Below are 27,774 nucleotides of genomic sequence, written 5' to 3' on the forward strand. Positions count from 1 at the left end.
AGCCCGAATAAGAGAGAGAGAGAGAGAGAGAGAGAGAGAGAGAGGAAGGGTTACTGCTACTCAACAGCAGCCCCCTGAAAGAGAGACAAAACGAATAAGAAAAAAAAAAAAAACCAGTAAATGGAAAAGTGTCGTGGGGAAAAAGTAATGTCAGCCATGTGGGGATAATCTGAGTCCGAGTCTTCTCTCGGCGTCTCCGTAGACAAAAGATGCACCACCTCTGGCATCTATCCGTAATCCCCCCCCCCGAGTAATCTCCTTAGAGTCTGCATTACAGGATTTCATTTACTGTTCCAGCGCCACCTGAAGGGTAAGCTGCATCCCAAGGAGCTTTATTCGGGACGTCTCAACATCTGATTAGTCCCAAGCTTCCTTCTTCGTTTAGGGGCGGAATCATTTTCACGCGTGTTCTTGTCAGCCGATGTATGTGGTTTGTGACGTTATTTTTAATAGGAGAATACAAGACGAGTGTTTACGGTTTGGTTAGAAACACGTCACACATTAGATTATAGGAGGATTTTGTGCTCTGGTGTCCCTTTCAACAGGTACATTGAATACATGTCATATATGAGAATACAGACACACACATCAAAATCTATACGTGGGAGGTTGAAACCAACATTCCTTGGAAAACTGAATTTCAAGTCAATGGCCCCTTTGGTGTGCTCGTTCCATGTGAATAGGTTTCATCTACTGAAATAATACATAATAATAACTGAACTTCCGAAAGCTCCCTGTAAACACTTACATTCATTTAAATAATATCTTTGTTGACTATTTATCACAACAACCACAAGATTACTGAAAGTGACAACACTGACTATTCATCCTCTGAACAGTAGAGTAGACAATGAGCGTCACACCCTCAGGTTTAGAAAGAAAAGAAAAAAAAAAATCTGCATTTCTCCATCAGAATGAGATGTTTAGGATTAGCGTGGCATTTCCAGGCGTGGAGCCGATTATCCTAATCTTAATCTGGATCTGAGATTTGCTTTTCTTCAGGTGGGAAACTGCCGGCGTGGTGGCTGTAGGGGAGCGAAACCCTCTCTTTTGTTATGGGTGTCACACAGCCCTCTTTATTTGGATGTTTTCCATTGAGGGATTTAGCATCTAGATGAGTAAAGAATGGTAAGTCCTTGTTTCCGGGTTTCGGGATTTTCGTTGGGCTCTTGGAGGTGGGGAGGTGGGGTACGTCTGCCTGTCATGACAACTGTAGCCTTTCTGTTGGGCTTTGATTTATAAGCACAAATATCTCTCTCTCTCTCTCTCTCTCTCTCTCTCTCTCTCTCTCAATAAATAAATAAATAAACAATTAAATAAACAGATAAGCATATAAAGTAAATTAATAATTTAAAAAATCAACTATACATTTTCATGAGTTATGAAATAACGAATGTAGATTTTAAAGAACTCAGGATATTATAATTTTATTAATAATAAAAGAGCAAGACACTCAAATGGGTGAACACTTAAGATTGTAAAGGAAGTACGCGTGCTCATGAGCAGCACATCAAATTCATTAATCGAATACATATATATTACAAGGTGCTACTTTGGCATGTTACCTACGCGTCACCTACTCCGAGGTGCTAGTACTACCCGACGTATGGAAAATGTAAAGTAGACGGCCCGAGGGGCTGCTAGTACTAAACACGGCGTCCCAAGGAGCTTCCGCCATGTTTAGTACTAGCACCTCGGAGCAGGTGACGCGTAGATAACAAGCCAAAGTAGCACCCATTACAATATGTATGAACATTTGTTCTACACACGTCAAAGGACCTCGCCTGAAATAAGTGTCCGGTGAAAAGTACCTTCTCAGTGCTTTGAGAAATCAGAAAGCAAAGGAAAATAAGAGTTGGCAGATGGACAACGCAGGAGACTGTGGAAAAAAGGGGCTTTGACGGGTAAGTGTAAGAAGCTTAGGAGCCTGCTGTCTATTGGGAACTGTCAGTCAGAATGGGAAGGTGTTAATTTGCCTAACGGCCCTGGACAGCCTCACCCAGATTTACCTCTTTCGCCAAGGACCCCTAAATCTAATTGCCTTTGTCTCCTCCTCCTCCTCCGCCGCCCGTCCAGCCACAAAATGGAAATCGTTAAGTCGTCCCACCCTGAGGGAGACGAGTTTGATTGAGCCCCTTGGTCTCGGATTCCTCGGAGGGGAACCAATCCTTCCTTCTCAGGTGTTTCCCCGGAGGTTTTCGTGACCCCGCGATGCTCTCGATTTATTGGCAGAATATAAGAGGTCGTCTTTAAGTGCTTAGATCTGGGTGATTAACAGCTGGCCTTTGTTTACTTGTTATGGTTGATGAGGTCCCGGGATTCGAGGGAGCTTAGAAAGTCAGGTCTTAGATCTCAGGTCTCAAGCCTCACACACACACACACATCTCGGTTAGCACGCTGTTGGCCCAGCGTTCGAGTCTCCGACCGGCCAGTGAAGAATTAGAGAAATTTATTTCTGGTGATAGAAATTCTTTTCTCGTCATAATGTGGTTCGGATTCCACAATAAGCTGTGAGTCCCGTTGCTAGGTAACCAATTGGTTCTTAGCCACGTAAAATAAGTAATCCCTTCGACCCAGCCCTGGGAGAGCTGTTAATCAGCTCAGTGGTCTGGTTAAACTAAGATATACTTAACTTATTACTATTCAGAAGAACCCTATTCATATGGAACAAGCCCACCAAAGGGGCCATTGACTTGAAATTCAAGCTTCCAAAGAATATGGTGTTCATTAGGAAGAAGTAAGAAGAGGTAAAGAGAACTTACTTATTAAAAAAAGAAAAAAATAATTTAATAACTAAATAAAACTATTAAAATGCCATGAGGATAGTATTAGTTCAGGAAGAAATGAAAGACTTTCCTTTCTCCTTGTCTGAGTGCTATGACAATTAGGATCTGACAGTTAATATGGACTACCCCGTATGAGGAAATAAATCTCAGAATTATGATTATGCATATGACAAGTTGAGTTTGCGGGTATAGCCGAACGCCTTTAGCAGGGTAGGGCCCTAGGAAAAAAAAAGAGAAATAAACAATAAATAGGAACAAAGTAACTCATTTATACCACTACGTTCCTTTTGATGATAGTAAAGATGACGGAAAGCGTACATAATTACTTTAAAAAAATCCGCACCCTATCTAGCCCTGAAGAAGCGGGTTGGAGGCCACAGATAGTCGATATGCACGTGTTTTTGTATCAGCATAAAACGATATCCATTTTTTCTGTTTTTTGAACTTTGTTGGCTTTATCTGTCCCGTCCGCACTTTTCTGTCCGCCTTATACTACTGAGGCTAGGGAAGCAAATTCATGTTTAATCATCCACCCTCCAATCGTAAACAGCCGGTGCAGCCCCTCTAGCTTCGGTAGTTTTTTTTTATTCTACTTAAAGTTAAAGTTAGCCATAATCGTGCTTCTGGCGCAACCGGGTCGTGGTTTTTCATGGGCCGCGGCTGGGGACCACTGATAGATTTATTTTTGGTGGCCTTGATTATACGCTGTAGAGGCTGTACAGAAAACTCGATTGCGCCGAAGAAACTTCGGCGCATTTTTTACTTGTTTTATATGAATTTCACGCAGGACCGGCGATTCATTGCAAATGAATGCTCGGTTACAAATCCCTCACTTTTCACCGTGAATAACAAAAGAATAACAAGTAATTCAAACCGTGCTTTGATACTAAATGTTTCATAAAAACAAACACTAATAGGCATTTGAACAGCTAGATGTTTAAATTAACAAGAAATGGTATATCTGGAGCATACAAAAATCAATATAACAGCTGGACTAGTCGAAAGGAACAAATTACTATTGTATTTTAATCAAAAATACTATTATGCATTGTTCATAACATTCATATTACCATTTACAGCAGTAATATGATTATGGTTTATTTCATCTCATGGCCATTATCAAGTACAGAATGCAGATACAAAATCACAATGTAATAAAAAAGGGGGCATTTCATTATATATATATATATATATATATATATATATATATATATATATATATATATATATATATATATGTATATATATATATATATATATATATATGTGTGTGTGTGTGTGTGTGTGTGTGTATGTATATGCACACACATATATAGAAATAATCAACATACGATCACGTGTGGAACAGAAATAAATTTCTGACTCACATCAGGATCGAGCCCAGATCTTTCAATTGAAAGACGGATTCGATCTGATGTGAGTCAGAAATTTACACACACATATGTATTTATATATACAGTATATGTATATGTATATCTATATATATATATATATATATATATATATATATATATATATATATATATATATATAAATCTACTAAGCGCAAGCGAAAATTCCGTCGATCTCTTCTGACTCAAGATGGAAAAACCGACGGAGAACACAAAACTGATGATGTTTTTTCTGATCAGCCAACAGAGACGCATGTGGTGAATAGAAAACTGATGATGTTTCTTCTGATCAGCCAAAAGAGACGCATGTGGTAAATAGAAAACTGATGATTTTTTCTGATCAGCCAACAGAGACGCTTGTGGTAAATAGAAAACTGATTATGTTTTTCTGATCAGCCAACAGAGACGCATGTGGTAAATAGAAAACTGATGATGTTTTTTTCTGATCAGCCAACAGAGACGCATGTGGTAAATAGAAAACTGATGATGTTTCTTCTGATCAGCCAAAAGAGACGCATGTGGTAAATAGAAAACGGATGAAGTTTTTTCTGATGGTACCAACAGAGAAACGGGTAAATGAAAACTGATGATTTTTCTGATCACCCAACAGAGACGCATGTGGTAAATAGAAAACTGATTTTTTTTCTGATCAGCCAACAGAGACGCATGTGGTAAATAGAAAACTGATGATGTTTTTTCTGATCAGCCAACAGAGACGCATGTGGTAAATAGAAAACTGGTGATTTTTTTCTGATCACCCAACAGAGATGCATGTGGTAAATAGAAAACTGTTTTTTTTTCTGATCAGCCAACAGAGACGCATGTGGTAATAGAAAACTGATGAAGTTTTTTCTGATCAGCCAACAGAGACGCATGTGGTAAATAGAAAACTGATGAAGTTTTTCCTGATCACCCAACAGAGACGCATGTGGTAAATAGAAAATTGATGATTTTTTCTTATCAGCCAACAGAGACGCATGTGGTAAATAAAAAACTGATGATTTTTTCTGATCAGCCAACAGAGACGCATGTGGTAAATAGAAAACTGACGATTTTTTCTGATCAGCCAACAGAGACGCATGTGGTAAATAGAAAACTGATGATATTTTTTTCTGATCAGCCACAGAGACGCATGTGGTAAATAGAAAAGTGATGATGCTTCTTATGAAAGACAAGACCAGGGCTGACGAGGTCTCCTGTAGAGGACTAGAGGCTACACAGATCATATTTGCCGATCTGAGGAAGGCGACCATGTGGAAATAAGATGGGAGGGCAAAGAAGGGATTAGTAATTAACGAGGAGGAGAGAAACAATGGAAGGGTGGAAAAGGGATTGGGCTAAGGAGATGTCGTCCTGGGGAGAAGATCACCAGAGATTAGCCGCAGCTGCCACCCAGACGCCCTTCTGTATATTTGCCTCATTTTTGGTCTTCTTAATGCCACGTAGGGGGAAGGGATCACACACACACACACACATGGGTTTGACATTAATATCCGTCTGGTGTGTTCCTTCTTTCTTCCTCTCAAGAAGCGGAAAAAATGTTGTTCAGTAATGTCAGACAGAATACGACCGTTGTTGATCAGTAATGTCAAACTGAACATGACCGCTCTCGACCAGTAATGTCAAATTGAACATGACTGTTGTTGACCAGTGATGTCAAACAGAACACGACCGCTGTTGACCAGTAATGTCAAATAGAACGTGACCGTTCTCGACCAGTAATGTCAAATTGAACACGACCGTTGTTGTTCCGAGTTGCTCTATGAGCAAGAGCCCGTGCTGGCTAAGGCCAGCTTAATCAAAAACAACAGACCGTTGTTAACCAGTAATGTCAATTAGAAAATGACCGTTGAGGAATATATTTGACAGTGACGGACAAACAATGGACAACAAACGTGGGGATAAAGATGTGCCGTAGTTTAACAGGATTAAGGGACCTCAAATCCGGATTCAGGCACCTGCATTTATGAGGCAAAATGGCCCACTAACCCGCTTTTCGAGGTAGGTCGCTAAATCAGGAGACCGCAGATAAGGTAAAAAGGATTTCCACTGATCTCAAATGACTTTCTAGAATTCGTTTATCTTAAGCTTCCTCGGTACAGACACCCCCGGGCAGCTGCTGTCTAACGGCCGGTTTGGCCGTCAGTTTCGATTTTCTTTATTGCTTTACGGTCTCTGTGAGATAGTACAAGGTCTAAGAGGTAGTATTCCAAAATGTACCGCTCGAATTAACAGATATACAGGAAAAATCTCGAGAAGAAGGATTTGGAGAAAACTGACCATTCAGGAGATCCAAAAATGAAAGTATCTCTTTTAAGCTTCTAATAGCTCTGGGATCTACATAATTCACAATTCTTCCTTAACATAAGGATATTAATGAATGAATAAATAAGAATGGGCGTTCACACCCTGAATAAACATTTTTGCACACGTTAATCATGTTATTTCTTCTCATATAACAACAGATGCACACCAAGCCAGGAGGAGTTCATTTTTTAATAATGATAAAAGTCTGTCAATATTTTGACCATTTTCATCTTTCAGGCGAAAGCACGGACCACTGAATATACGGGGTAAACGACAACTGCTACTTTACTCCAAAACCCTGAGAAAGTACACAAAGAGCAAAGCAAAATACTGTATACGTTAATGGAGTACAAGGGATAAAAAGCGTAATCATTTTGTGGCTTCTCATAATAATGGAGTTTCAGAAACCTTCTTTGCATGTACACAATGGAACTTTCAATGTAATTAGTACAGTATTTATACATCATGTATATAAGCCACAAAGACTATTCGATAAGTTGTCCCAAGAATTAAATAGATGCGCAAACTAGGAAACATTTATGAGGAATAAAAAATAAAGAAAACACAATCCCATTCAAAGATAGTCATGATACGGAAGAACAAGCTGTTCATTATAACTATGAACAGAGGCTGAAAAGAGAGAGAGAGAGAGAGAGAGAGAGAAAGGGGGGCGGGGGGAATGGGGCCAAAAGGATTGACCAAATAAGGGCCAATGGGAGGGCCTCCGAAAATCAACAAGGATGATAATGTTGGTGATTGAACTTCATTCATAAAATATTGATATTCTGAAGTCCAGTGTGTAGAAAATAGGTTTATTCTAATCATACTTTTATTCTAATACCAGATTTTCAATTTTATATTTATGCTTGTATAAAAAGTAGTTGATGCGTATATGATAAATGAATACGAAAGTTGAAAGTAATTACTTTTTTTTTTGTCGAAAAGTCATAACTATTGGGAAAGTGAATATCACTCACAAACGTGTTATTAAAGATGAAAATTACTACCACTACTATTGCTAATAATAATAATAATAATAATAATAATAATAATAATAATAATAATTAATTTAAAGCAATATCAATAATCTTTTGTGGCAAAAGAGAAAATTCTGAAAACACGCATGATAATTGAATAAAAATTTGTCAAATTTGGGGAGCAATGCTTTTACATAATTCTTCCTAAATTAGCATATTTCCCGAATATTGCATTCAATGACCCTTTCTGACATCTACCTAGGAAGACAGATAGAACGACAATAAATAAACTGAAAAAAAGGTTCGGTATTACTGATAATGGACGAAACTTCGTCAGTATTATTTTCATTCTTTTTATTGATAGCAATTTTTTATTTACAGTGAAAAATGAAGAATTACTGCATTTTTTCTAATTCAGTGAAATTGCATGAACTCTATCAAAATTTACACACAACCGATAAAATCTTATAAGTATCAATATTATTTTTTTAATGACGGCAATAATCTATTTACAGTGGAAAGTGAAGAATTCCTTGAGTTCCTTGAAGACTTGCATTTTCCCCTATACTACAGCATATCACCACTTACAGACCCCGTGGGACCTGACCAAAACAAACAGATATAGCAGATAAGATAGGAAAGGACGCCCATACCCGGACCTCTGGAGAGACACGAAGAAGAAGATAACCCCGAAAAGAGGTTTTTGACCCGAAACCCCATCGACGGGGGGTTTCCTGAACCTTAATCCTCGGATAAGAATAATCCCCGTCCAAATCCGCTGCTCCTCCCTACCTTGTGTATAAGTCTTCGCGAGAGGATTAGGGAAGAACAAATAATGAACTATCGCCGTTGTTGGTCGGGCGATCTTCCCCAGGTTTCTTTTGTGGTCACTCTAATACTCGAAAATTGATAAAGTGTTTAGACGGATCGGGTCCGCCGTATCCGCCCTAATCGCTCGGCTTTGCGGAGAGATGGGTGTTGTGGTGGTGGCTCGGTTCGCTCTTCCGAAAAGGTCATTTGTTAAGTTTTCGCCAAAGTTTGGTGGACTTTCACCTTTACGTTTACAAACGTCTTTGCGTTGCTTTCCCACGAAATTGTTTCGATACGAATAATGTCCATTTGTTCTTCTTCTGATTAGTTTTAAGTCAGTGACCAGTTAATACCTACACTCCCTGATTGTTACATGCGCGTTAGCATGTTGTATGGAATGGAATATAGAGTTTAGGCCAAAAGCCAAGCACTGGGACCTATGAGGTCATTCAGCGCTGAAAGCCCTGAGAGGTGTAAGAGAAGGAAAACCTCGCAGTTGCACTATGAAACAAGTATTAGGAGAGGGTGGATAGCAAGATGGAAGAGAGAATATAAATAGAGGTACAGTAAAAGGAATGAGAGAGGTTGCAGCTAGGGGTCGAAAGGACGCTGCAAAGAACCTTAAGTAATGCCTACAGTGCACCGTGTGAGGTGCACTGACGATACTAACCCCCCTACGGATTAGCAGGTTACCATAATGTGTACAAACATACAGATATTTCTGAAGCGTCCTAAGATTTTGTAAGTTTTCTGCTCAGGGAGTTCATCCAAGATTAAGCATTTAAATAGGCTCAGACTTTATAATTCAATACATCAGATACAAGGGTCAATAACATATATATATATATATATATATATATATATATATATATATATATACATATATATACTGTATGTATATTGTATAGTTGTATATATATATATATATATATATATATATATATATATATATATATATACTATATATATATATATATATATATATATATATATATATATATAATGCAAATACCAACGGAATTACTTTACTTATTACAAGGCATTTGAAAATGGATAAACTGTATCATCTGATATCTAGTAGAAATTCCGAAAGAGGATACAAGATATTACTAAACCAACCAACCCCCACAAAAAAAAAAGAATAACGAAATTAAATGTAGCCAGAAGCGACAATTTGTAATTGCAAGTCGCAAGTATTAATCGAAAGCATCTAAAGTCGTATCAGAAGTGACACTTATAAGTGAACTTTAATCAGAAAGACCTTTGAGAGCGGACGATAACAGTCAAGGCTGCAACAGTCCTTTCTAGTAGTTAATCACCTCAATTGAGGGATGGTGCAACAGTATGAAGAGAGAGTGAGAGAGAGAGAGAGGAGAGAGAGCTCCAAAGCAGGGACGCAAAAAGCACGGCATGTTGCAAAACAACAGCCTTAGGAGTTACAGAAGCAGCAACAAGCAGATGATTTGACACGTAAATGAACTGTGAAAGTTTGTGGGAGGGACCCCAAGGGGGATTTACGAAATGGGGGGGGAGGGGATCAGGAGGAGGAAGAGATGAACCAGGTAGGAGTGATGGGTAGGAGAGTAACAAGGAGAGGGTGGAGGGGGGGAGAGTGTGGAGGAGGGAGGTGGCTATGGTGGAGGGGTTGAGAAGGAAGATGGAGGGGTTTGTTACCATTATAAGGCAGGCGGTGGAGGGATGGAAGGGTTCATGAAGAGGGAGGTAGGAAATGATGGGTGGAGGATAGCGAGGAGGAGGAGGAGGAGGGTGTTGAGGGAGGGGAAGGATAGGTAGAGGAGGAGGAGGAGGAGGAGGAGGAAATCATCGCGGGTGCGCCCTGCACCTGTGCAATAGTTGGAAGTCACATGTTACAAAATATAACGTATTCACTTCATTAGCGAACTCTAATGAACGCCTTTACCTCGGAAAGATATGAGTCCGCCGTTAAAATCCTTTACGAAGAGAAATCGTTCTTAAATATTCGGGGATGTTAAAAAAAAAGAGAGAAAAAAAAAACTGAGCCAGCAACATTGAAAAATACAGTCGTTTCGAAATATGGACCTTTCTCACGACATGTCTTTGTTGCCCCCAAATTGGTAGTCTTTTGCGGATAACGCCGTAGTTCTATTACAACGTGATACGTACTATGTTCGTGTATATGTCTTGTATTATGGTGATTTGTTATTCTGTCTTTAATAAGATACGTAGAAGAATTATCCGTTCACACCCTTGTAATGACTGGCAGATGTACTCGTACTATAGTGCTCACACTCACGCACATTATTATAATCATTGTTATTATTTTTACTCAGAAGATGAACCCTATTCATAAGGAACAAACCCACAGGGGCCATTGACTTGAAAATCAAGCTTCCTTGGAATATGGTGTTCATTGGAACGAGGTAACAGAAGGTAATAGGAAATACAGAAAGAAGAGATCAGTTATTGGAAAAGAAAAGATGAATTAACAAAATAATGAATCAATAGTTAAAACAGTAGGTAAATTATAATGTACAGGGCACATGCACATACACACACACACACTTTCTCTTCAGGCTTAAATACACATCTGTAAAACCCAGTTTCATAAACAATCTTCAGTATCGTTCTCTCAATATTCTTGCATCTGATATTTTCATTCTCGAGGCCTTTTACATTCTTCAGCGCCGACCATTTATCTCTCATTCCTAAAACCGTAACTGTACATGCATATAGCCCTCACCTACGTTTAAGAAAATATCTTCCCTCAGACTCTGTTCATCCAGCCATTTATCATTCACTCGCATCGTAAATATGCCGTTCCTGAATACAACCGCACCTTCCTATTACAACCCGATATCATTTATACGGATAATTTTCAAGTGTTCAAAGAACCCGGCGTTGTGATTTATCATGCCGCATAATAGCCTTTATTCAGCATTTTCGAGTAATAATTTTGTTGCATGCAATGACGATTAAAGAGTAGGTTGGAGTTCAGTTCGCAGAGAAACCCAGAAGCTTAAACAGCAAGTCGCATAAGTAATAAGTTCTTGAACAGCTTGGCCCGTTACTTTTGATAACCGAAAGGTATTCTGCGTCCTTATTTCCGGTATCTCACTACAGTAGTTCAGTTTTTCCTTACTTGCCATTTTTACATAATTTCTTTCTAACACTATTCCTTTAAATTTGAGAGTTAGTATACGTATGCAGAAAAGAGAATATACAGCAAGATTTAGGCCACAGCAAAGGTCAAGCGCTCGGACCAATGAGGTCATTCAACGCTGAAGCGGAAACTGAGAGTATAGGAGTTTTGAAGGTGTAACATGAGGAAATCATCGCAGTTGCACTATGAATCAATTGTTAGGAGATGGTGGAAAGGGGGATGGAAGAAAGAGAATATGAGCGGATTTACAGTAAACGGAATGAAAGGGGTTGCAGCTAAGGGCCGAAGGAACGCTGCAAAGAACCTCAAGAGGTTTCACTGAGGGCCCTACCCCCCTACAGGATATTGACTAAATTAATCAAGCCATGCGCTGGCACGGGCTCTTGCTTCTAAAGCAGCCTGTAAACAAACCCATACTGGTGAGTTCATGGGTATTCGTAAGCAAACTTTGCACAGTTTCAGGCAAACTCCGAACATTTCCACGCGAAATTTGCACAGTTCCAAGCAAACTCAAACACACTCCTCTCTAACTTTGATAGGGCGGCGGTTGGTAGACAAAGTCACACGCGAAATCAGTAAATGTCGGAGGTGATCCGAATTGTTTTAACTTTTACGTAATGTCAATATGGCTATTTCTGGAAGTTGAAGGAATGAGAGAGAGAGAGAGAGAGAGAGAGAGAGAGAGAGAGAGAGAGAGAGAGAGAGATTCTGTACAGGCTTTAAAGAACACTCAGTCATTCACTGCAGTCCTGAGTTCTTGTTCCTCCGTGTTTCGAGCCCACGAGACGACGAACTTATTATCAACTAAAAAATTTCCCTTCGGGTAACACATATGAGAATATATTATTTCCGAGTAGAGCGAATTGGATATTAAAGGACGTTTGCAGCTTAATGATTGCATATGAAGACGGTGAGTGATAAAATTCATTCAAATGCATATGTGTATATATATATATATATATATATATATATATATATATATATATATATATATATATAAAATATATATATATATATATATATATATATATATATATATATATATATAGAGAGAGAGAGAGAGAGAGATAATCCTTGAGTTTTGGTAGAAGAGCGCCATAAGCTATTCTGTACAAGTTTTAAAGAACACTCAGTCATAATAACACGACTTTTGGGTAAGAAATGTTCTCTCTCTCCTCTCTCTCTCTCTCTCTCTCTCTCTCTCTCTCTCTCTCTCTCTCTATATATATATATATATATATATATATATATATATATATATATATATATATATATATATATATATATATATATATATATATGTGTGTGTGTGTGTGTGTGTGTGTGTGTGTGTGTGTGTGTGTGAATATTTACATAGATACATTATATATATATATATATATATATATATATATATATATATATATATATATATATAATGCAAAAACAGGGATGTTTTACATTAGATAACAGCGCTGAGCCAAACTTTCCCATGTCACATAATTAAATTTTTTTGGATAATTAAATTCTCGCATACTTAGCAATAAAGCCAAGAACGTCTTTATTTTTCTGTGACCATCTAAAACACACCCATCATGGAAATAATGTAAAATATGACATTTTCATGAAAACTCATATCTCTCCCCACTTCCTGAGGAGGCATCTGTTGATATGGTTTAAATTCTGCCAAAAAACCCCTTTACCATTTCGCTGATATATCTAACGATTCCTAAAATTTTCGTTCGTTATTTAAGCTCTTTATACATTTTTCTTTCATACTTTCTTTTAGCACGTAATACCATTACCCCTATTGTACTCTTCTTCAGTTCCTCCTCCTCCTGTTCTATTGTACCCATTCTCTCTCTCTCTCTCTCTTTCTCTCTCTATTCGCCGTCCTTTGAGCCTCTATCTTCCGCCTCCCTCTTTTTTTTCACACCTGGGTCCTCTTCCTAGGCCGCGGGATTAAGGCGGATTTACCTGCGGGATTCCAAACAACGCAACTTTAATTACACCACCACGCAGCTTGTAATCTGTAAACGGCAGAGATTACTCCCCATCCAAGTATTAATCTACATAATCCCCGCTGTAAATCACATAAACTGTTTTTGTTCATGAGGGATTACGCCCGTCAGCGCAGGGAGTAGCGGCGGCGGGAAGTGGGAGATGGGGAGGGTAGGGAGGTAGAGGGAAGTACGGGGGATTTGGGCCCGAAAATCCCCCGGCCGATCCGTCAATGCTCTCTTTTGTTTGAGGGCGAGATCGGCGCTGTCGCGGTGACTTGGTTATCGCTTCACCTCTAAACGCCACGGCTATCGAAGGAGGATTGGCTAGGAGTTTACGATGCCCCTTAGAACAAATAAAAACAACCCTCTCTCTCTCTCTCTCTCTCTCTCTCTCTCTCTCTCTCTCTCTCGTACTCCATGGACTTCGATTCTCTGCTTTTACAGGAAGTCTCCCCAAATTCTCCCCAAGAGGTTTTACCTGTTTATCTTTAGGACCGTTGCGTCTGACGTGCGGATGAAGAGATAAAAAAAATAGTAATAATTAATAATGAAATAATATTGTGGAATCATCCGGAAGTTACGAAATGATTAATGTATATTTCTATGAGCGTAATTAGCGGCTCCTATGATTTTCTGAACCATTATTTCTCATTTTTTTTTAAATGTTCGATACTGCCTTCTTCAAATTTTCTCGTCTCTCTAATTCCTATGACGATCTCGTGTTTATTTATACCTGTGTCCTAGTTCAAAGGCATTGCTCTCTCTCTCTCTCTCTCTCTCTTTAAATCTTTATATATATATATATATATATATATATATATATATATATATATATATATATATATATACACATATACACACACATGGCATTTATAATTATATACTGTATATATATAAATATGTGTATATATATATATATATATATATATATATATATTATATATATATATATATATATATATATATATATATATATATGTGTGTGTGTGTGTGTGTGTGTGTGTGTGTGTGTGTGTGGGTTCATGTTGTGTCTGGTTGTAAGTAGGCGAGACGCAAATGAAGACCGTTACACAATTGTAGCCCGTGAAATCACCTCGTAGGAGATGGTGCCATCGATTAATCTGCTTCCAACAACGTTGCCTTAACGGAAGGCCCCCTACAGATCAAACCACCGTCTGTGGACAAGCGAAAGGGTTTAATAAATGATGATGACTATCTGGAGTAGTTGCTAACACGCTTCAAACAGCCCCGTAATGTGGCCTCGGCTGTCATAACAAGGCGTTCTCTGTCTCCCTACAGCGAACTCGGCACTGATTTATGCGCTGGTAGGCAGTTCGCGCAACCATAATGCAAGGCAAGGTCCTTCAAATTTACTCTGAGTATATTTGAAGGCAAGGTTTGAAGGACCACAATGCAAGGCCAGGGCCCTCAAATATGCTCTGAGTATATTTGAAGGACTATAATGCCAGGCAAGGTCCTCAAATGAAGGACCATAGTGCAAAGCAAGGTCCGTCAAATATACTCTGAGTATATTTGAAGGACCATAATGCAAGGTAAGGTCCTTCAAATATACTCTGAGTATATTTGAAGGACCATAATGCAAGGCAAGACCTTCAAATATACTCCGAGTATATTTGAGGGACCATAATGCAAGACAAGGTCCTTCAAATATACTCTTGAGTATATTTGAAGGACCATAATGCAAGGCAAGGTCCTTCAAATATACTCTGAGTATATTTGAAGGACCATAATGCAAGGCAAGGTCCTTCAAATATACTCCGAGTATATTTGAAGGACCATAATGCAAAGAGGACTTCTCGTGGCAAATAAGAAAATTTTCCCTGAAGTGCACCACATATTTTGATCGATAGGGATAATGCTGGCCATTTCAATGATGAATGTTCTTCAGCGAGGTTGAATTATACAAGAATAAACTGGTTTGATATCAAAGTTATCGGGTAAAATCAATTTACTCAAGTTATATGCGATTTCAACACGAAGGTAATAAAGGCACGACACAAAAAAGAAAACCGATTTCTATTCAGTACATGAAAAATGTGATATAAAATCTAGCAGATTCGATTTCTGTTCGGTTAAAAAAAATGTAGTATATTACATTTCAGCAGAGAGAGAGAGAGAGAGAGAGAGAGAGAGAGAGAGAGAGAGAGAGAGAGAGAGAGAATCTTCACTAATCCTTTATTTACATATAAGAAATAAAAGACCGTCACGGCTAATAAGTAAAATACTTTCATGATGATACTTATGATGCTGCCAAAGTGGAAAGCTAGATAATCACAATCACCAACATTATTATTATTATTATTATTATTATTATTATTATTATTACTATTAAGATACTTTCATAATAATACTTATGATGCTGACAAAGTGGAAAGCTATGTAACCACAATCACAAACATTATTATTATTATTACTACTATTATTTTGACAACAAAAAGTCAGCCATCTTTGAATTTAAGACCATCCTAATTCCAACAGCTTGAATCCTGACAACTGTTGTAGCAAATCATCTTCTTCAGGTAAGCAGAAATTTATCTGAAGCTGGCCGAGTAGCTCTTGATCGTAAGGTAAACACCGAAACTGAAGGCTGTTTGTGGCGGAAGGTAAACACGAGATAAAGTATCGTAAACAAGAGGAGCTGAATATTGCATAATAAGTCACAGAAAGGAATCTTTGATGTCTGACGCACGAGAGCACCGGAGGAGTGTTTTCATTCTGGAAATTCAGCGTCAAGTTTGTTTTGGCCTTGTAGTTTTATGCAAATTTAACTGTGAGGAGTTTATTATTATATTTTTTTTTACATTTATTTTGTTTGCTGGCAATTCCCCGTCAAATGTTCATTAAACAAACGAAGCAGTGCACACACACTTTTAAAGAGAGAGAGAAACTCACAGTAGAACAGAGAGAGAGAGAGAGAGAGAGAAGACTCACAGCAGAACAGAGAGAGAGAGAGAGAGAGAGAGAGAGAGAGAGAGAGAGATAGAACTCACAGCAGAACAGAGAGAGAGAGAGAGAGAGAGAGAGAGAGAGAGAGAGAGAGAGAGAGAGAGAGAGAGAGAGAGTTTTTTTTTTTTTTGGAAACTTCCTCGGATCGGAAACTTCTGCGGTTTACATCTCTTTCCTAAAACATACCCACACACACACACACACACACACACACACACACACACGCGTGCGCGTGCGCACAAAGCGCACAGACTTATCTCTTTTACGAGGACCTCCATCATAACTTCGACAGCACATTCCCTATTAATCTTCAACTTCTGGCAAAGTCTACCAGCGTGCTTATCAAAACTGTCATCGTCGGGTAGTTTGCGACTGTCATTTGTCATGGTTGCCACGATAATAATATTGTCATTACAGTTAGCTTGAGAATTCTTTCGTGATTGTCATGTGGCCTTGTATCCGAGGGAGAGCTGGAGGGGGGAGGGGAGGAGGTGGAGAAGCAGGGGCTTGTCTATGACAGTCAATTTGCCTTCTCAGAACTCATCAGTGTCATTAACATCACCTGCGCTGACAAATCGAAATCATCTAGGAGTTATGCAGACGATGCTATTTGTAACAAGTGAAAAATGCACTCGAGTATAGGCCCCTCCGTCAACGTCAGATCCTTATTGCAGTTAGCTTTACGGATCCAAACAAACCTTAGGATGCGTCCACACTTAAGTATAACATGTCATGAGCAACTTGTCAGCAATTTGTCACACGCAGAACCCAAGCAGGTTGAAAACAAATCAGTGACTGTAAGTGCAGAACGAACCTTTGATAAATGCTTGATAATCGTATGAAGCACTGGTTAGAACTAGTAATGGAGTCGTTGACATGTATTCAATCTGTTAGTGATATGTGTACGATAAGGTGTCCACACTCGAGTAAAATAAGTCATAAACACATGTCGGCAACTTGTCGCATTCATATCACAGACAAGTTGACAACAAGTCAACGACCGTAAGCGTAAAACGAACCTGTATAGCAAATGCTTGATAATTGTATGAAGGACTGGTTAAAACTAGTGATGGAGTCGTTGACTTGTATTCAATCTGTTTGTGATAGGTGCACGATAAGTTTCGAACATGTGTTTATGACATGCATTAGTGCAAAGTGGCTGCACCCTCTGTAATGTTTCGTAATGGGCACAACTTCCAGTCAAATTTTCTTTGAAGAAGTAGAATAATAATCATCAGTCACTATGGATAATCATGATCAAATATGGTTCCTAAAATCTTTGGTAATGGCGCGTTTAGATAAAACGCAGTGTAATCTAACTCACTCCCCCAACTTAAGCTCTTTGATTCAAAACCTGATTACATGTTTCTATTAACGAGGCCCACATTTTGATAAAATTTTCACACTATTCCACAAATAACTTCCCCCCTACCCCCCAATCCTGCTAACAAATAAACAAAACGAGTTATAACATAATCTCCTTGTCGGATACGATAATAGTTTTAGAAACTGGGACTGACAGGACAGTAATACTGTATAAATATTAGCGATAAAATACGAACAATCAGGAAAAACAGAGAAATTATACATGTATAACTCCCTTTTTCAGACATCAAAACATGAAAAGAGAGTATTGCAAAAACTGTTTTCTGTTTCATTCAAAAAAGACATCTGTATTCTAAACTTTATTACACAATGAATCCTTTTACCCTTCTAAAGCAGCAAGTCAAAGTTGAATTCCCTCCTTCGCAATTAATGACCACAACTATTTTCAGTAAGGTCTGGGCATATCTTCAGGGTTGAAGATGATTTCGGCGTATGGTACCCAAGGCTGTCACAGAACTGGCCCTTATATTGAAGAAATAGCCTTCTAGCTAATACATCCTTGCAACGGTCAGTTCTGATAAGATAACAAGTATAATGTGAATGCCATTTTTAGTTTTCTGCAAAAGAAAACTATTGAGATGGCTTTTCGTCTGTCCGTCTGCCCTCAGATCTTAAAAACTACTGAGGCTAGAGGGCTGCAAATTGGCATGTTGATCATCCACCCTCATATCATCAAACATACCAAATTGCAGCCCTCTAGCCTCAGTAGCTTTTATTGTATTTAAGATTAAAGTCAGCCATGATCTTACATCTGGCACCGCTATAGGTACCAACAACACAGGCCACCACCGAGCCGTGGTTGAAATTTTCATGGCCCGCGGCTGAGAGATTCATGGGGTGTGGCTGAGTGTTTCATACAGCATTACACGCTGTACAGAAAACTCGACTGCGCCGAAGAAACTTCGGCGTATTTTTCACTTATTAATTATTGGGACGAAGACGAAAAATCTATAATGATGACGACGGATTTAAGTAAATGGTAACTCAGGATTAAGTCCAACATGCCACTATATTCAATCTAACACGAAGCTCATCATCAGCTTATAATGAACCCACAGCTGTGGTTTCTGTATTTCTTTAATAGAAGTTTCAGTATCTTTCTGTCTATAACTGAACCTATATCACTTCATTAAAAAAAATAGTATCTTTCTGTCTATAACTGAACCTATTTCATTAAAAAATAGTATCTTTCTGTCTATGACTGAACCTACCTCATTAAAAAAAAAAGTCCTGTTAGTCCCCTTTAAAACCCATTGTAATTAAAATAACATAGCCCATGAACTACCTTAGCTGAAAGCTTAATATAATAACATTATTTTTCTGTTTCCCATCTTCCTACAAGGCTCTTACCGCCTAACACTTTCGTCCCGTTTCAGGTCTACGCCTCCCATGACTGGTAACTTGTGCTGTTATTTTATATTAATCAAGGTATTTCAAATAAACAAAATGAGAATTATTTCTGGATTTTGGAAAATATTAACAGATAAATTGTGATTTAACTAAAACACTGCTAAAAACATGAGGAAATAGCAATATATTATGAATATCAGAATTGTTAATGCACAGTTCTTACTCTATCTCTCTCTGTTCTATTACTTTAACTCTATTCTCTCTCTCTCTCTCTCTCTCTCTCTCTCTCTCTCTATATATATATATATATATATATATTTATGTATACTGAAATAAAACATGTATATATGTGTATACACACACACACACACACACACACATATATATATATATATATATATATATATATATATATATATATATATATATATATATATATTTATGTGTGTGTGTGTCTGTGTGTGTGCGTGTGTAAAGATGGATAAATACGCCATGAATTGAATGAGGCTTTATATAAAATATAAAATACAGTGCGTACACACGCCTAGAAAGCTCCACTATAAAGCGTTCAAGCAGTGACATTTTAGACCATCCGCTCGTCATAAACTTTATTATATCTCTTGGTTTCGCCATTGACCAGGTGGGTTTTATAACCTCTTGCTATAAAATCGGATGTTCCTGGCCAAAGTTGCGTTTGATGCAATAAAGAACGATACCAAAGAAACGGCTGTTAGAATGATAAAACACGTACCTTATATTTTATCTAGATGTTGATTAATGCTTAAATGGTTTGTCTCTTGTTTACAATACATTTGCCAGACGTCTGCAATCATGCATATACGTGTAAAAATAAATGAGAATATACGTCTGCACTCATGCATATGCATATAAAAATAAATGAGAATAAATGTTTATACGGCTGCACTCATGCATATACGTATAAAAATAAATGAGAACAAATATATACACGTATAAAAATGAGAATAAATATATATACGTATGCATTCATGCATATACATATAAAAATTAAATACACACATATATGTATGTATATATGTATGCATTTATGTACGTACGTATTAAATAAACGAGAATAAATATGTATACGTACGCATTCAAGCACATACGCACAAAAATAAATGAGAATATATATACGTATGCACTAAGCATATACGCATAAGAATAAATGATAATAAACACATATACGTATGCACTAGGCATATACGCAAAAAACAAACGAGAATAAAAAAATCATTCCATTAAGAAATCCTAGAACGACAGCCAAGTGCGTTACAACCAATGAAATCCGTTTCGAAACGAGAAAATAACAACAAGTAATGATTAAGAAGTTTAATTAAGAAACGAAACGGGCCGGGTCCGTGCGGCGAGAATACCAAGGAAATAAAACGCGTTCTTAAACGAAGTTAATAACCAGTTTTAATAGCGAGGAGATTAGGATGAATATGAAGTGGCCTCGCCCCTAGGTCAGACCTGCAAAAATATTCTTTTCCGAAAATAAAACTTTTTTTTTTTTTTTCATCACCAGCCGCAGCAGATATCGATTTAGAGAGAAATGTATTGGCGACGCTTCGTGAAATTACAAGCACAGGAGCTTAATTGAAATAATATTCATGTTATAGAATAAACACAATTCTGGCCAGTACGCCCCCTCTCCAACCCCCCCCCCAAGAGCAGGAGGAATCGTGATAATTAGAATGGAGGGTCATTATTTTTTGTTTTTCTTCCCTGCTGACAATAAAATAACCACCTTTACCTGACCAGGAGAACCTGGCCAACGGCCCTAACGCAGAGGTGGTCCGTAGGGACGAGTTTTACCCGTAAGGGATCTGGGCTATGGCCTCTAACGGCTAGATACGTCTTGGGCCCTTGTGGTCCCGGAAGGTCTCTGGGGCCACTCGGACCCAGCGATTGAACTGACGATATCCCGAGATGATGGTGTTATTGGGGCAATAGCCATATAAAACGTCTTTCCGCTAATTGGGGTCTTGGAAATTAGCCGTGTCATTCGGCTGTGTGTGCTGACAGTTTTACGAACTCTCAGAATAATGGTGCTGTGGCGGCGACGGCGATGCGCACACACACGCACGTCAGCTACCTCCTACGTGTGTGTGTGTGTGTGTGTGTGTGTGTGTGTGCGTGCGGCGAGAAATTCGTTCTCCGACGCACACGGAGGTTTTGTCGTAAATCCGCCTGGACATAGACAAAGAGCAGATGCCCCCCATCCGTTAACGATCGAGACCGCATATCAAATTGGCAGTTAACTACTGCCCCTCCCGAGTCTCGAATAACGCGCGAGCGCGCGCAAAATAAACACACATGACTTCAAAGCCACATCATAAAAGCCAAAAGCTGGTTTTTCTTATCACGCCTTTCGTACACGTCTCACTGGACCCCGAGCTGTTTTTAAAGGTTAGGCAAAACAGTAGTAGTAGTAGTCCGCCGATCTGCGAGACAGCCATAACGGCCCTCTTCAAGATGATTATGCGATAACCCGAAAGCAGATGACAAGTGACTGAATGAAAGCGACTGAGGGAAAGGCTTCCTTCTTCTCCAAGGGCTTCTCCTTCTCCTCCTCCTTCCCCAATCGAATCCCTTGCTAGCAACCATTCTTATATCCTCCCCCCACCCTGCTCAACCAAGACCTCCCCAACAGGAACGCCGACTCTGTATGATAGATACTGCAGCATGTGCTGGACGCTTTCTTTGTCTGGTTGATACGCCGTGATTGACATTAGTAGCTTGGCGAGATGATAGTATTTTTTGGGGAATGGAGGAGTTGATGATGGACACCACCACCGACCACCACCACCACAAACTTGGAGGTGGGGGAGAGCATTCATGTGCTCTTGGGCCGGATGATCACAAGAAGATTGGGGAGGAACATGAGAGAGAGAGAGAGAGAGAGAGAGAGAGAGAGAGAGAGAGAGAGAGAGAGAGAGGTAGTTTTAACGAGCTGGAATTATGATAGGACAATAAATAACTAACAAACAGAACATATGAAACAGGCAGATAGACAAAACGAGAGAGAGAGAGAGAGAGAGAGAGAGAGAGAGTTTCAACGAGCTGGAATTATGACAGGTCTATGAATAGCTAGCAAACAGAACATATGAAACAGAGAGAGAGAGAGAGAGAGAGAGAGAGAGAGAGTTCGGAGCGATGTCTTCAACGGGATTTATTGATCGTCATAGGACTGCTTTATGGGGACTCTCTCTCTCTCTCTCTCTCTCTCTCTCTCTCTCTCTCTCTCTCCAGCTACCTACCTGCCTAAATACACACACACACACACACACTCTCTCTCTCACACACACAATGAAATGCATAATGCCTTATTCTTGTGCTTGCAAACATATGATGTAATGCAGTAAATGCAGTAATGAGGACATCTGCGCTTGCAAACATACATTTTCTTCAAACCCAACTGTATATAATCATATTGCAACATGCTTGTTTAGTGCAGTAAACGCTACAACCATTTACACAAACATAATGGAAAACATCGTATTTTATTTACTTACGAGGAAACGACGGACTATTCCAAAGTTCGAAGAAGAGTCCAGTCTATGCATTTAAGAAGAGTCCAGTCTATGCATTTACCTGTAAAGCAAGATTTAAAATTATCATTTGCTGACACTCCATGTTCAATTCGAAAAGAATCAGTATTTAAAACGGGATAGTTTTTTTTTTTTTGTGCATAAGCCTTTCATTCTCAGTGTGAACGAATGTCAAGAAACTAATAATAAAATGAAATAAAAACAACGTACATCGCAATAAACAAATTAATTACTACTATTTATGTAAAAAAAAAACTCAATTCTAAGTTTAAAAAACTTTTTCTTGCTCCGCCATAAATGAAGATTTTTTCGCGACTTCGTATTAATTTTCACCCGTCCACGTCCTTTAAAAAAACATCCTTTCTTTTTTCCTTTCCCCCCCATCCGCGCAACCATTTACCTCAAAAAACCCTTTTACCATTCATTGCCATTTTGGTTCCAGCGAGCGCGGGGAGAGCGGACCTCCTGATATGAATATTACATGTAAGAAGAAATTGCCTGACGTGAAAATACCTGGCTATTGGCTATTACTCTGATGAGCGCTCAAAGGCTCGCCTTGTTATCAGCTAGGCACATCCAACTGGAGACGGTTTTGGGGTGTGTGTGTGTGTGTCTGTGTGTGTGTATGTGTAGGTGTTTGTGTATGTGTGTGTTTGTGTGTTGGTGGTATGTGGATCTTGTCGACAGTAAGAGAGAGAAGGATAGGGTGTTTTCTGGGTGGGGAAAAGGAGGGAGACTTCAAAGGCGGTCGAGAAAAATGGTTCCTCAGAAATGAATTGATTCTCTGGTCTGACCGAACAGTTTTCTCTCTCTCTCTCTCTCTCTCTCTCTCTCTCTCTCTCTCTCTCAAACACACACACACACACACGTACACACATACACAAACACACATGCAAAAGCACGTACTCGAACATCTATTATCAAGAAATAAGTTAAATGCTTCTCAAACTGCGAATTTGTTAGAAAATGGAAAAGTGGATACGTTGTTTAGTTTAAAATTTTATAAATTTACATCAAGCAACCGTGTGTGTGTGTGTGTTTAATACCCAGTAAGCATTCTAATGTTTGCGAGAAAATTAAATTAGCCCATGAAATACGAGAGAGCGAATGAAAAGAAAAAAAAAAGAAAAGGCTTGTTTTGGCTTTAATTTCCATCTTATTATAAAATGCAGTTAGATGAAACTCCCTAATATTAACAAATTGATCGAAGTCTGATCTGAAACGCCAACATTTTCCTCCACTTTCCGATATCCTCGCCATGAGAACTAAGGAAAAAAAAAAATAAATAAATAAATAAAAAATAAAAAAAAGATAAACCAGGAGTTCGAAGTGTCAGGTAATCTCTGGCATATCATTCACTATGAAAAATGATCTGTACGTGTCTTGTTCTCGCTCCCTGGGAAAATTACCTATTGTTTAATCGCAGGCAGTAGTAGTAGTAGTAGTAGTAGTAGTAGGAATGGAATGGAATATAAAATTTAGGCCAAAGGCCAAGCGCTGGGACCTATGAGGTCATTCAGCGCTAAAAATAAATTGAGAGTAAAAAGGCTTTAGAGGTGTAATAGGAGGAAAACCTCGCAGTTGCACTGTGAAACAATTATTGGGAGAGGGTGGAAGGTAAAACGGAAGGAAGAGAATATGAACGGAGGTACAATAAAAAGAATGAAAGGGGTTGCAGCTACGGGTCGAAGGGACGCTGGGAAAAAGAACCTCAAGTAATGCCCAAAGTGCACCGCACGAGGTATAGGTGCCCTGACGACACTACCCCTCGACGGGTATAGTAGAAGTAGTTCGCTGCCTTTAGAGTCTCTCTCTCTCTCTCTCTCTCTCTCTCTCTCTCCCTTCACCCTGTATATTTTTTCGAGCTGGTCGCATCGATCCAATCATTCCCCCAGAAGCTTTCATTACAGGCCACTACAATGCTCGATTATCGCAGTGACAAGGGGCTACAGGTGAGTCACTTCGCACCTCTCAATTACGAAGGTTTGAACGCACTTGGGCGTGAAGAAACATGGATGTATTTTTTGTGTGTGTTTTTTTGTTTCTTACCCCTCTCACTTTTCTTGCAGTTCTAGATGATAGGGTTTTGATAAGGAAGGGGGAAAAAAAAATAATGCAGCGTTTTTGGCCTGGCTGTCGGTCGAAAGTGCAGACAGTCTAGAGGACGAGTTCGGATAAGCCCAAAGAACTGGCAATGTTCTGGATTTTCAATCTTAATGACTATGACAAAAGTCATTCTAAGTTCTCACAAGAAGCGCAGTTGTACACGTCACAAGAAAAGGAATGTGTGTGTGTGTGTGTGTGTGTGTGTGTGTGTGTACTCCATGATGGTACCACAGCACCCAACTTCAAATCTTATAATAAACTCACAATTTTGAAGTTGTTCTTTGAATCGTCTAGTTATCACAAGGTATAAACCCAGTTAAAAGTCATAATTTCTTAATGGTTCAGGCTTAGTAGTATATCGATATAATTAGTATATCTGCACCATATAAATGGTTTCAATGAGGATTACTTTGCCGAGGCTCTCCCGTTTTGATGGTTAACAGGTAGACATATTGACGGAGTAATGAACATTCCCGTCCAGTGACGGCCCTCATCCAAAGGCGGCTTGCATGCGTGGTAAGGCGCAAAGGGAAGAGTAGCTCAGGGGTGGACCTTTGGACTTGATCCGTGCAGCAGAATCGTCAGTTCATTTATCAGGTCAGTCCAGAAAAGACGTTAAAATCTTATATCATTCTGAAAAACCGTTTCTGCTTTTTTACGTCCATAAAAGCAATGTCCTATTAATGGCGAATAAGATTACGAATGACTATCAAGTAGACTATTTAGGATTCCGCAAGTACACATCCCCCCCCCACCCACAAAGTTCCTCCTTCCCAACACCCAACCCCAAAAAACTTTAAAGCTGTGACACCGTTTGAAAATCAGACAGAAAATACCAACTATTTACTAGTAGGATTCCGCAAGTACACAACCCACACCCAAAATAGTTCTTCCTTCCCAACACCCACCCCCAAAAAGACTTTAAGTCGTGATTCCACTAGAAAATCAGACTGAAAATACCAAAGTCCTCAGTAACTGTTGCTTGGCCACTGCTATTATGACGTCAAGTCTGCAGAAACCAACTTGAGAGATGAGGTTACTTATTGACTCAAGGAACAAACGTAACTTGAGCTGCAATTGTGCACATAGTAGAGTACCTTTACATTGACAGTACATGTAATCTTGTGAATACTAATATATATATGGCTAATCTATAGTAAATATCGATAAACTTCCGAAAATATCGATATATTTGGTAAACGAGATAGAGGTTAACATATAAATGCACCAGTCATTTTTATTAGCTACCAATGTTAGTTAAACTTAGGTTTTATCACATTTACCAAGCATGCATGTTTTTATGTACATTTACCGGTAATATGCAACAACACAAATTTACCAGATTTACCCTAAATAGCCATAGAAATCATAACAACAATAGCAACAACACCGACAACATCAACAGCAAATAAAATGCTTTATTTTAAAACGTTATTTTGTATCTGACAATTATAATACATTTTTGCTGAATTCTAGCAGTTAAAAATGCATTGCAATTCCTTTCCTCCAAGGAATTTGTCGAGTTAAGCCGATTCTCTCTCTCTCTCTCTCTCTCTCTCTCTTTCTCTCTCTCTCTCTCTCTCTGTTTGTTTGTACATGTGGCGTAGAGTATCACCTCTGACGTGGACGTAAATATTTTTACCTACATCTTTTCCATGACTAAGAAATAGACGTTTGTTTCATTCTCGTTGCGTTATAATTCTGAAAAATGTATTTATGTATATCAAAGGATCTAAGAAATATATCTGTGTATATCAAAGGATCTAAGACTATGTGAACTGTTTACATGAATAAGCGCAAGATAAACAAAGTCTCATTTTCCTCTCAAGGAAAAGAAACTCCAAACTACTTTGCAATGCCGGAGAGTAGCTCACTTCGCTCTGCGAGCCGATCAATAAATTCTAACGACCAGAGAAGAAGATTTGATTTGAGAATCAGTTCTAATCAGATAAGCCCTTGCAAGAGCCCACCCACCCAGGACCCTCAGTCAACGTCGGGGCGAGCGAGCACACACACATACATTACGCGGAACGTCGCAATCGACATGATCGCATCGACAAAACCAGCTGTTGGAGTCGTTCCAACGAGCTTGTCTTTCGAAGATTTGACTGTCGTCATCTCCGGTTCGATCTGCTGTTTTGCCACACCACGCAGCTACAACAGCCAGCCAGCCAGCAGCACGCTGTTGGCACAGCAGCAGCAGCAGCAGCAGCAGCAGCAGCAGCAGCGGCTTCCATTACCACAGCAGCTTCCTTCATTCACCTTTCGCCGGGGAGAAGCCAAGAGACGTCCTGCGGGGCATAAATCAGACTGGAGATGGGCGCAGACATCTTTATTGTTGGGGTTGCTAGATGAACCAGAGGGCGTCTGTTGTAAATGTCGCCACTTGTTCGTCAGAGCGACGAGGCTTGATACTACCCAGATTGCGGTGATTAGGGGATGGGTGGGTGGGGGCGGGGGTGGGAAAGGAGGTGGAAGGGAGAGGCGGATGGGATGGAGAGGCAAGATAGAGCTGAAACTGGGGCTGGGACGGAGATGGGAATTTAAGAATACAGGATAAGAGAGGGATTTGGTGAAGGAATCCTTTGATCGTAGGAAGAAACGGTTGGTGGCAGTTGAAAACATCTTAATGTATCTTAACAATGTTTTCGTCGACTTATTTTAAGAGCTGGGATAATCGAGTTATCTTGGGTGTTTACAACGTAGACATTTTAGAATTAAAAGAGTGAATTCGCAGGATACTTCCATTCTTAATGATTATAGTTTAGCAAATTCCTTTTATCACACACAGAGACAAAACTCATCAAAGGTCGCGTGAGTGTTCTGTTTCATGAAATGGAGATATCAAATACTGCCAGCTTATTTAACAGAAAACAACCAAAGTGAGTTAATATATATATATATATATATATATATATATATATATTATATTATATATATTTGTATTCGTAGGCGATGATTGTGACAGCGTAAAATTTTGATATATATGTATACATAT

General features: G+C 39.0%; 1 protein-coding gene across 1 annotated transcript in view; it reads right to left on the minus strand.

Moving 5' to 3' along the window:
- LOC136849414 (uncharacterized) overlaps positions 1–27,774 on the minus strand; it is a 346,346-nt gene that overhangs the window by 68,555 nt on the left and 250,017 nt on the right. The window contains exon 5 of the mRNA XM_067122765.1: positions 22,635–22,713. Within this exon, the coding sequence (XP_066978866.1) occupies positions 22,702–22,713 (12 nt within the window). The 3' untranslated portion in view covers positions 22,635–22,701. The remainder of the gene's footprint in view (positions 1–22,634; positions 22,714–27,774) is intronic.

The sequence above is a fragment of the Macrobrachium rosenbergii genome, chromosome 21, assembly GCF_040412425.1.
Source record: "Macrobrachium rosenbergii isolate ZJJX-2024 chromosome 21, ASM4041242v1, whole genome shotgun sequence".
Lineage (NCBI taxonomy): Eukaryota > Metazoa > Arthropoda > Malacostraca > Decapoda > Palaemonidae > Macrobrachium > Macrobrachium rosenbergii.